The 12007-nt window shown below is 34.5% G+C and overlaps 1 protein-coding gene across 2 annotated transcripts in view; it reads right to left on the reverse strand.

Moving 5' to 3' along the window:
• Positions 1-12007, reverse strand: part of UPF2 (UPF2 regulator of nonsense mediated mRNA decay) — a 109837-nt gene that overhangs the window by 33137 nt on the left and 64693 nt on the right. For both annotated transcript variants that reach the window (XM_013047030.2, XM_004774903.2), the window contains exons 10-15: positions 11107-11220; positions 8744-8860; positions 6700-6885; positions 4214-4417; positions 3245-3520; positions 920-1103 (exon numbers count right to left, since the gene is read on the reverse strand). In XM_013047030.2, the coding sequence (XP_012902484.1) occupies positions 920-1103; positions 3245-3520; positions 4214-4417; positions 6700-6885; positions 8744-8860; positions 11107-11220 (1081 nt within the window). The remainder of the gene's footprint in view (positions 1-919; positions 1104-3244; positions 3521-4213; positions 4418-6699; positions 6886-8743; positions 8861-11106; positions 11221-12007) is intronic.

Raw genomic sequence — 12007 nt, forward strand, 5'->3', positions numbered from 1 at the left:
GGTACCAAGTGCTGGCAGGAAATAAAACATTAGCTTAAAGCCTAAAAACGTGTCACTCTGAAATGGCTACAATAAAACATGCTAACATGCTAAGAACTATTAGCAAGCAAAACGGATTGGTAAGGCTGCATCTCATTCCAGTTATTTCCACTGATAAAGTTAGTCAGCTCCTAGTCCCTTGGTGGGAGCTGTTCAAGAGCTAACTCTTCTTCAAGAACAGTCTCAGAAGAATGTTGAGAAAGTAAACAGATCAATCATCCTATAGCGCATAGTTCTCTAGTCCTAAGAAATAGAGATTACTCTCCCAAGTAAGGTCTGAAATTCCACAAGGTCGTTCCAAAACTTCTGATACTCCCCCTACAGTGTCTGCCTGCACTATGTTAGAAGATAATGCTTGTTTAAAATATATACTGTATACATAAGAAATGCTTTCATCAAAGGTGTTTTTTGTTTTTTTTTTTAAAGATTTATTTATTTATCAGAGGGAGAGAGAGTGAGCACAGGCAGACAGAGTGGCAGGCAGAGGCAGAGAGAGAAGCAGGCTCCCTGCTGAGCAAGGAGCCCGATGTGGGACGCTGGGATCATGACGTGAGCCGAAGGCAGCTGCTTAACCAACTGAGCCACCCAGGCATCCCAGGTGTTTTCTATTAGCAGTAAAAATTCCACTAATTAAGAGAGGCTGACAGGAAGTGTTTTTCCATCACTATCCCTTCCTTACATGACTATTCTCCTCCAAATTGGGATTATTTAATGAAATCAAGAAGTATGTCACCCAGGTCTTACCTACACTATTATACAACACTCAACAGTGAAAACAGAAAGTATACAAAAGCAAACACTGACAACAATATAAAGCAAATTCTAGAAACAATCTGCCAAACATCATCTTCATTTTTTCTCTCTGTAATTAACTGCTTACCTAGTTTGATTAAGAATTCTCGTTCCAAGTCCTGTACCTGCCTGATGGATTCTTCCAGAGAGTTACAGAGTTTGATCTTTGGTCTTAGCAGTTCTAGTGTATCACTGATCATGTAATCTATGTCAATAGGAAATGGATGGTCTTTTGTCCAAACCTCCAAACTTTTCTTCCACCAAACATAACGCTGATAACAAATGAAAAATAAGTTTAGCTATAGGAAATTAAAGAACAAAAATATTTTAAAATAATAATCTATATTGTGATATTACCTAGTTAAAATAACTAAGCTAAAGAGTTATACAAAACACCTACCATTTTTAATGGTCAACAGTAATAACCCTAATCCACTTTCTAAGCCATTTGGTGATTTTAATTTTTTTTTTTATTACAACTGTCAAAAATCCTTTTTAAACACAAGGAAAAATCGTAAATAAAATATCAAATAAATTTCTAGGTACTGAAACAGAAATCCCATTCCCAAACCCCAAACAGGGTTTAAATATTTATTTTACAAAACAATAAAACCAAATTCAAACCATAGTTTTGATACATTTTTAGTATTTTCTCTATGCTACTTGCTTTGATTTTTAAGCAAGTCAAAGTATCGGAAGATACAAAAAAAAAAGTATCTGAAGATACAGTTTTTGAAATATATAAAAACCATTAATCCACAAGCATTTATTGGACAGCTACTGTGTCATACATGGTGCTGTTCAGAGATCTTCCCTGGCTTCTCCTAGCCTGATTCCTTCATTCTATTTTCTACTTTGTTATCTGTAAATTTAACTAAAAAGCACAACCCAAGAATTTGCTTATATATAAAAGGGTATCCTTCTGGGTGCTTTCTCCTCTCCAATTTGTTCTAGGTCCTTGCTACTGACATGTGGACTTCAACTGGGACCTTGTCAGAAATGCCAACTCTTGGGCCCCCACCCTAGACCAAATGAATCACAATCTGCATTTTAACAGTATCTACAGGTGGCACATATATACATTAAAGTTTAGAAGCACCACTGCAAAGGTCCTTTCCATCTGGCCTTCCCATACTTAACTGTACATGTACATTTTCTGACCTAGAACACACTGCCCTCATCCCCCAGGCCTTACTCACTCCTTACTCCCAACTCCCTAGGTATATATCCTGCTACACATTTCTGCTTGTTACTCAAAAACTACTTTTGTCTCCTTCTGCTCCTGGATAGTTCTGAGTGGCTTTTTTCTCTCAGTCTGGGATTTCAGAGTGAATGCAAATAAGGACACTCTTCTGAAAGAGAGTTTACTTTTGATGCTGAGAGTTACAAGTGACATTTTGCCACAAACTTTTGGTTTCGATACAGTCTCCAACGTATGATAGTCCTTGCATATTACCGGCAATCTTGACTCTCAAATCTGTAGAATTTCCCTCCCCATTTTCTTCTTATCAAGTCAGAAAACAAGCGAGTAACAAGTTGTCCTCTACTGCATAGGTACGGTGACAGAAAAAAGTTATCTGCTCTTCCCCCAGAGCATTTGCCCTCATTTAACAGCAGCCACTATGTGGATATATTTCTGATACTTCAAAAGTCGTAATTTTAAATGTATTTTCTTCAACAAAATAAGTGAAGAAAATACTATCAAGAGATTATATACATTAGAATGATCATATATAACTGAATGGTGCTTTTGGTATTTTATTTTAGTAACACCTGGAAAATTCAATAGTGAGCAGTTAAACCTAAATCTAAGTTAACTTTTGGAACACCAACCTTATAAAAGTTGTAGAACTGTCTCCATACTTGTTTCTGAATTTAATTTATATTATACTTAGTCTAAATTTTAAGTTTATATAATTAACTGATATTAGGATAGAGAGAGAAGCACAACCCAAGAATTTACCATGAATGAACAAATACTTTTTCCTGTGTTGAGAAGAGCACATTTTCCCAAAAATGATAGAAAAAAATGAAATCATTTAGAAACAAGAATTTTAATGTAAAATCAGAACACAGATGAGTTGAAAATGTTATCAGACATATAAAGTCATAAATTATCATACTAAAACAATAATCCATAAATCATACCAAATTTATAAACCATACCAAAATAGTTCCCCAATGATCATTGTTAATCATAAAAGCAACAATGCAAATAGTATGTTTATATAGTAGAATTCTTTTCATCATATATGTTTAATCTCTAAAACATCCTTGCAGGAAGAAAAAAAAATCTAATCTAATGATGAACACATCTTATATGTGATATATGAATGCTGTGTTTCTTCTCTAATATTTCTGTAACACAACCAACTCATTAAATGATGCCAAACTGAATATTTAGTTCACATACCTGAAAGTATACAAGGAAGCAATCAAGTTTTCGTTTACTGGAACCTCTGTCAAAGTACTGGCCACAGGTATCCAAAATAGTGCACACTAGTCTAATTCTGAAAAGGTGTTCAGGAGGATCTAGTGAACTTGGAGAGCCATCTGGGTTAACACCAAATGAAGTAAAAGAATAAAGAGTTCTAAAAATGACAGCTGATTCCACCATTCGATAATTATAAAGTTCCCCTAAGAACTTGGCACTGCTGATGCGTCTCTGATTAAATTTAGGCTGGTTAACCTAAAGGGAAAAAAAACACAGATTTCCATTAAAGAACAGTAATGTGTTGACAAGAGGTAAAATTCTCCTCTGTCACTTGATAATACCAATTATTGAAAGAACACTAAACAGAGGGGAAAAAAACGGGTCCTTTCCTTATTTTCTAGTTAAGTGATCACTTCTGCATATCCTTTTTAAGAAATGGCTATCTTTAAAATGTTTTACTAAAAAGAACAAGTTAAATATTTAAATTTAGTATTATCATTAACTAAGTTGATGATACAGTCAAGATGTAATTCTCCCTATCAGTCCCCCCATAACTTATTTTTCTGTAATCCATGAATTAAGGAAATGACGAGCCAACAGAAAGAGGAAACAGTATATAGAAATTCTTACCAAAAGATTACCAATTCACCTAATTAAGAGATTTATAGATTCCTATAACCTGAGTTCTAGTGCCCTAGAAATAATTAAAATCTATCATACTCTTCCAAAATAAGCCTAACTGAACTTGAGAAAAAGAAGCAAAAAACTCTCCAGCACTAGCCTGAAGGATGACTAGGAAATCTGAGACCACACTAATTTTAAAGAAACACTAAATTGACATCACAAGGGAAAGAAAGGTTTCCAAATTACTCTTTTTAATAATTGGATTTAAAAGTTTACATTCTCCACAAACTCCAATTTGATGACTTCAAGGAAAGTCCTTATTACCTCCATTCCTAATCGAATATCTTCTAAAACTCCGTCTACAACATGGATTCCAACATCTTCTTGGTAGAGGACCAGGCCTGCTAAGAGGTTGGCTACACAATGAATACTATTATATTTCACATTCCAGATATTTATCATACAACAAATAACATAGTCTTTCACTTCTTGGTCCTGCCAGGGCAACTTTCGCATCTGTCTCAAAACCTACACGGAGAGAATTTTGTTTCAATTACTAAGATAAGTACATAATACTCTAATATACCCAATAATATAAATATTTTGATTCTGCAGTCATTTAACTTTTGAAATAAAAAATACTTTAGAGATCCTCTACCAGCTTCTTAGCTTTAGAGACAAGAAAAGTGAAATACTTTTAATTATTGGCAAAATTTATTCACGTTTGCCCTACATCTCTTCATGATGCCCCTAAATTTCCTAGAGTTTCCAGATCTTCAATCAGGCTAATAGTATATACCCATAATGCCAGTCACTACAAACACATACCCAAGGTTTACAAAAAATAATATTTTCTTTTGCATATCACTAATGTAAATAATCTCAGGTACTTTTTGTAAATCAAAAATTTCTAGTAAATAAATAAACCCAAGATCAGTGGGTTAAAAGATCACTTGATATGGAGGATACAACATTATACAAAACTAACATTATACAGCATCCTGTTTCCTCAAGTGTAAAGAGGGATAGTAACAGCACTTACTCCACAGTCTATTGTTAAGGATTAGACAAAGTTAAATTATGTGAGGCACATAGAACTGTCTGACTCGTTATAAGTATGACAGAAAAGTCAGCCATTACTATTTCAAAAACTCTACTGGTAATGAGATGGTGAGCAGAGCTCTACCTATAATCAAGTTCCTCCCATTTTTATTCTGAAAAACAAAAAAAAAAGTTAAAAAAAGGATACTATTAGCAGACTGCAAAGCACTCTTCATCTCTATAGCCACCACCCATCTTTTTTTTTTTTTTTAAGATTTTATTTATTTATTTGAGAGAGAGAGAAAGAGAAGCAGCAGCAGGGAGAGGCAGAGGGAGAAAGAGAAGCAGACTCCCCATTGAGCAGGGAGCACAACGTGGAACTTGATCCCAGAACCCTGGGATCATGACCTGAGCTGAAGGCAGATGCTTAACCAACTGAGCCATTCAGGCACTGTAGCCACCATCCATCTTTCAAGCACTTAATATGTTCTCAAATCAGCTTCAGTGGAAATATTAATGTTGTCTCAACCACAGAGCAACCTATATTTTTAAACTTATAGCTAATTCTAAAATAGCTTTCAAATTGCTTGTTGTTTGAAACAACTACTATCTGTGATTCTCTGAAAGTTGAGTCCAATTTCCAAAGTCACATGATCATTGCTCATTACCCGTGTATAATGCATGTATTACTGCACACCTTTTCTTCTCCCACAGGTTTTCTCTGTACAACAGCTTATCTGTTTCACTTTTTTTTTCCTAAAGAGGAAAAAGGTTCTATACAATGTGTTGTTTCAATTTCAAGAGTTAACCATGAAATGTTCTGTTCAACATATCCTACTTGAAAGTGAAGTTTCTAACAAGGTAACTGCAATAATTATGAAAACAGGTCAGCATTTCTTAACCTTTTCTGGAAAATGACCAAAATTATGAAATTTCAGGGGGCCATGGACCTACTAAAGCCCACTCAAGATTAGGATCCCCTATACTGAAGCAGAATATTAAAAGTCAAATTCATTATATAGTATCAGAGACAAAGTAGTAATGTCAAATATAAACAGTACCAAAATTAAAATTAGAATAATCACTTCAGAAGTAATTAATTAATTAATTAATTCAAATGTAACAAGAGTCACAAAAGGAAAACAAAACATGTGTCCTGTATCTTATGTTCATCATATGACTTTCACTTTAGTATGACTTGTATAGAAGAAGTCACAATTCAACTTGTGATCTAATCTTTTTTTTTTTTTTAAGATTTTATTTATTTGACAGAGAGATCACAAGCAGGCAGAGAGGCAGGCAGAGAGAGAGAGGAGGAAGCAGGCTCCCCGCTGAGCGGAGAGCCCGATGCGGGGCTCGATCCCAGGACCCTGAGATCATGACCTGAGCCGAAGGCAGCGGCTTAACCCACTGAGCCACCCAGGCGCCCCTTGTGATCTAATCTTAACTCTCCTAAACTTCACTGCTGAAACTTTAACAGCTCTACTTCAATTTCTCCAGTTACAGAATATGAATAATGCAAGCTGCTTACATTCCTTACCAGTACTTTGTCGAACACTGAAGCAATTTATAAACAAGCTGATCTGGAGAAATTGAAATATATGTCCTGAACCGAAACATTTTAGTACACAGGCTACAAGCCAACTGCACTGTTCTTAATACTACAATCACTAGAATGAAAAATAATTAATTCTGTTGAGTATTATATCATCTTAGCATTACTACAAATATCAAATTGACTATTACTTTATGATTTCAACAGGATTTACCTTCTCAGTGGTAACTTTGGAGAGATCCTTGTACAAAAGTTTCCGGACATACTCCTGGAGAGGAGGACGTTTCTTTTTCACTGTTTTTTCAGCTGGAGGTGGGTTGCAGTAGTAATATGCATTCTCCACCATTGTAACATATCTTGCATCGAGATGCATTGCTTGTTTCTTTCTCATCATTTGCTCCTAAAATAAAAATGTCTAAATCAAAATACTTTCATTCTAATCTTTATTCCTAACCAAATTTCTATTCTTAGTGATAGGACTTCAGGATAAAGGACTAAAAAAGAAAAAAAAAAACACACAAAAAAACGCAATCACTAGGTATTTCTAAGAATGTATTAGCACACCAATATACCAAAATCATGTTTTTAGAACAAATTAGTCCAAGACTACTTGGTGTTAGTCCTTAGGCTCTGACACAGCTCTACGAACAAGAAAACTAAAAGCACCCCAGGTTTATTAACTTGTCCACAGCTCTGAGTATCAACCCAAGAGGTGTTGATTCAAACACACATCTAGTAAACCAGTGATAAAAGCTTGTTGCTTTTGCTGTAAGAGGGGAAAAGATCCACTGAGCCAATCCAGTATCACCCATACCACCATGACTAGTAAATGTTTTTCCTAGCAAAAATAGAGGATTCAAATATTATAAATAAATACAAGACCTTAAAAGCTAGCTCTATCACATTTTTACATATACAGTCTCTTTTAACCTTAAGAGCCTGAGCCAAAAGAACAAGAGCTTTTTCCTTGTTAGGATAAAAATTTGAACTTGGGGGGCGCCTGGGTGGCTCAGTGGGTTGAGCCGCTGCCTTCAGCTCGGGTCATGATCTCAGAGTCCTGAGATCAAGCCCCGCATCGGGCTCTCTGCTCAGCAGGGAGCCTGCTTCCTCCTCTCTCTCTGCCTGCCTCTCTGCCCGCTTGTAATCTCTGGTCTGTCAACTAAATAAATAAAATCTTAAAAAAAAAAAAAATGTGAACTTGGAATGACGTTTAAGTCACTAATGTGATACAAGCCTACAGAAAATTTGGAAATCAATTCCATTTGATGGCCTCCAGATTAATATTTTTGTTTATTAGAAATAAATTCTGTTTCTTCATATTAAATATTATTGGCAGAGAGCATTCAAGCTCACAACTGGATTTTAAAAAAACTAAATTATCTAATGAAAATTATATAATCAAGACTTCTGTAACAGTAACACTAATGTAACGACAGTCTATGCCCAGGAATTCCTAAACCTGAGCTCTTTTTAACACTAACATCAATATTCCCTCTGCCATCACACTTCCCATCCTCCCGAGTCTGCAAGGGAATGCATGGATATTATCCATAAGCACAAGAACTTAATTGCTTAATAAACTTGATGGCCATTTCAGCATCCTAAGTAGCTTAAAAAATAGCTTCTACCCCAAGTTAATTTTTCAAGCTTATAGTTTTTAATTTTTAAATTAAATTTTATATTTTTAAGCTTACAATATATATGCTTATGGCACATAAACAACAGCTTCTTAAAGGTTTTTTTTTTTTTTAATTTATTTATTTGACAGAAATCACAAGTAGGCAGAGAGGGAAACAGAGAGAGAGGGGGAGGCAGGCTCCCTGCTGAGCAGAGAGCCCGATGCGGGGCTCGATCCCAGGACCCTGAGATCATGACCTGAGCTGAAGGCAGAGGCTTAACCCACTGAGCCACCCAGGCGCCCCAAACAACAGCTTCTTTAAACATTCAAGAACATCCATAAAAAACAGCTCTAACACAACAGTATCACCAGTACTTGCTCATTTGCATCATTTATCAAAAGGTATTTGGGGTTGAACTTAATCCTCCTTTACCATACAGTGAATTCACTGGCAGACAAGTGAGGAAAATTCCTACAACTCTCCTGGAATGGCCACAGCACATAAATATGGGAGGTTCTAGTTTAGGCAGAAATGTTTCTTTTTATATAGCAGACCATGAACATAGGCACTGGTCAGTATTTCTAACCCCTTAAGTAAATCAAGAACCTCAAGCTCTTGCTAGGATCCTCAAGTCCTTACCAAAAGTACACTGGTCCTCAGGTGTGATTCTGGTGATCTGAAAAGAAATCTTCCACAGGTTTCTAGTAGAGTACATGCCATTTCAATATGGTGATGGGAAAAGTCTGATAGAAGCATCTGTAACAACAACGATGGTGAGAAAACACAAAAGACAACACTTCAATCCTGTTAAAGAAAATACAGATCTATGTGTATAACAACTTCAGAAATGTCAAGTGTGAAAAACAAAAGCTAGTCTACTTTGGCTTAACAAGATTCACTGATGAGTATCTTGTGTTCAGTCACAAAAATTTTATATAAAATCTTCAATATACTTAATGTCTTTTCATTCAGATAAATATACGAAAACTAGTATCAAAGCCTTTTGTATATAATGACTATTAGATGCTATTTATTTAAACACCTGTGACATAGACAACACAACTAACATTTTCTAAATCACTTTGTGGTTTTTGGATTATGGGACATTCCCTTGTAAAATTCTGACCAAAACAGGCGCACTGTATGAAATTTAGAAATGTAACACATTACTATAGCATTTCAGTATTTATCCTCCTAATCTTTCTCTATGCACATTTTCTAAATCAAAACAGATTCAAACATATCACAGTATTTAATAACTTGGTGTTTTTTAGCTAGTACGACTATTTTGCTGTGTCCTTATTTATCCTTCTATGGCATGATTTAAAAGAGGCATATTACTGCATAATATGAACTACACTAAAACCTAAGTAATTCTTACTTACTGGATATTGAAATTGTTTACGATTTCTTGCTACTTAAACAACTGTGGGACAAATGTCCTTGTAGATAAATTTGTACATTTATTATTTCCTTAAAGCAAACAAATAGAAATGGAATTTCTAGGTCAAAGAAATGTATACCCTTCCCATCTATCTGTAGTAATTACTATAAAGAAATATACTAACGTTTAAATTGTTCCATGGTATGATTCCCTTCAAATATAGCACTGAGAAATCCTTCACAATCGTTTTTGAAATGCTGTCCAGAGATCCCTAAATGTACTCTGCTGTCTTCTGAGATGCTCCAAGTAGATTTAGGAAACTTAACCCCTTAATTATCTACAATGACTATTAATATTTTAAACACTCTTAAGAAATCAAGCAATGAAGAAACTTGATAAATTTGTTTAACTTGGGGTTTTCCAAATGTACTTGAATCCGTGAGACCCACTTTGTGTAACATACCTAACAACCTAAGGAAATCAATTTGATACAAAATTTGTCATTGTCTGTCATGATCAATTCAAATTTTAGAATTATTCCATCTCTGCTGCATCAGCTTTACCACATATAATTACTTACTAATTTCTAGCTTAATTCCGTTGCGGACAGAAAACATAATCGAGTAATTTTAGTCTTTTCTAATTTGCTGCGATTTTTGTTGTTAGTTATGGTAAATGACCCACGTGAACCTGAAGAGATTTTAAGTTCTGATGCTGCTGGGTATAGTGTCCATTAGATCCAGGTTGTTAACTGTATTGTTCAGTTCTGTATACACATACTAATTTCGTCTGCCTCTTCTTTCAGTTAGTGAAAGGTGTTTCTAAGTCTCTCACCATGACCGTGGATTTGTTTACTTCTTTCCTTGTTGACTTTTGCTTTATATATTTTGAAGGTCCCTTACTGGATTCATACTGATTCAGGAAGGTAATAGTTTCCTGCTAAAATTAGCTCTTTGTCATTATGAACTGTCCTTCTTTATTTACAATAAATGCTTTGTACCTTAATTGCTTGATGATAATGAAAACAGGTATATTTTCTTTTTTAAGATTTATTTATTTTAGATAGAGAGTGAGAGAGCAAGTGAGCATGAGTGACAGGGAGAGAGGATGTCAGACTTTGTATTGAGCATGGGGCTCGATCCCATGACCCCAAGATCACCACCTGAGGCAAAACCAAAAGTTGGATGCTCAACCAACTGCACCATACAGGTGCCCCAAACCAAGTGATTTTTAGTCAGTTCTTCCACGGTATACTCCCCCCACCTTTTAATGTTAGCCTTTCGGGTCTTCATATTTAACTTTCTTAAAGGCAGCCTACAGTGCTTTATTTATTTATTTATTTATTTATTTTACAGTGTTGTTTTAATAAAGTCTTACATTCTTCAGTTTTTACTTCCTGTATTTTGTCCCATTACATTTCATGTAATTACTGTGATAGCTGTATTTCTATCTACCATACTATTATTTATTTTTGGCTTTGCTCATCTATTTAAAGTTCTTTTTTACTCTTTTCTTGTCCTCCATATTAAACAAATATTCCTTACTTATTTCATTTTTTTCCAGCATTTATAACTAAAACTTTGTCTACTAAAAACAACTCAAACAATGCGGCACTAACCTTTAAACAATGTAATGTATCATTTTTTGTGAACATCTTAAATTTAGTTAATTCTCCAATAAAACGAACAGTTTTGTTCTTTGTTTCAATATTGATCTGGTCCTTTTTTCGTACCTACAAATTAAAAGAAAAGAGACATTAGCTTAGAGAATTAACATTTTGAAATCTCTGATAAAAAATGTAATTTAATAAGATTGCATTCACCCCAAATATTTTAAATAAATCTGCATAAATTTCTTGCTATTCAAATTACTTTAAGTTAAGGCAAAGTAAGCTCTGTGGAACACGAGTGCTGGGATATGATCTGCAAACAGTTCCATGGTCAAATAATTTTGAGAAATGATACACTTTATTGGGCTTAAACAGGTTCTCAAATAAAGAAGCCTATTTAACCTAATTTAATTCATTTATTTAACATAAAGCTCCTTTTGAGATGCTAGCAACTACGAGTTAACATCTCACTAATATTATAAGGAAAACACTTACTGAAATGCTGCTTTAAAAATAAGTACCAAGAGCTTCTTAAGCAAAAATATTAGCAAGGCTTTGTGTATCATACTTATGAACTACAGTATGCATTTTCTATCATAAATTCATTACAGTGACATTTTTGATATAATCACTATTCTTTTTTTATCATCAGTCATGGCTGTATATCAAATTTCAAACCCTTTGCAAATATAAGCCTTCTAACTTAGACGCATGTTTCAAAAAATACTCAGCATAACAAAATCCTATTATAATAGTACAAAGCAAACGTATGTCAAGATAAATGTAAATGCATTACAATTTTAACAGCAAACAGACTAACAGCAAACAGTCTAAAAATCTTTTATGTGAACAACAGTGACAATAACATGGTGGTGTCTCGAACTAGTTATAATATACTTTTTCAGAATCC

The sequence above is a fragment of the Mustela putorius genome, unplaced genomic scaffold (genome assembly GCF_011764305.1).
Source record: "Mustela putorius furo isolate JIRA1106 unplaced genomic scaffold, ASM1176430v1.1 tig00003913_pilon_pilon_pilon, whole genome shotgun sequence".
In the NCBI taxonomy this organism is placed as follows: Eukaryota; Metazoa; Chordata; class Mammalia; order Carnivora; family Mustelidae; genus Mustela; species Mustela putorius.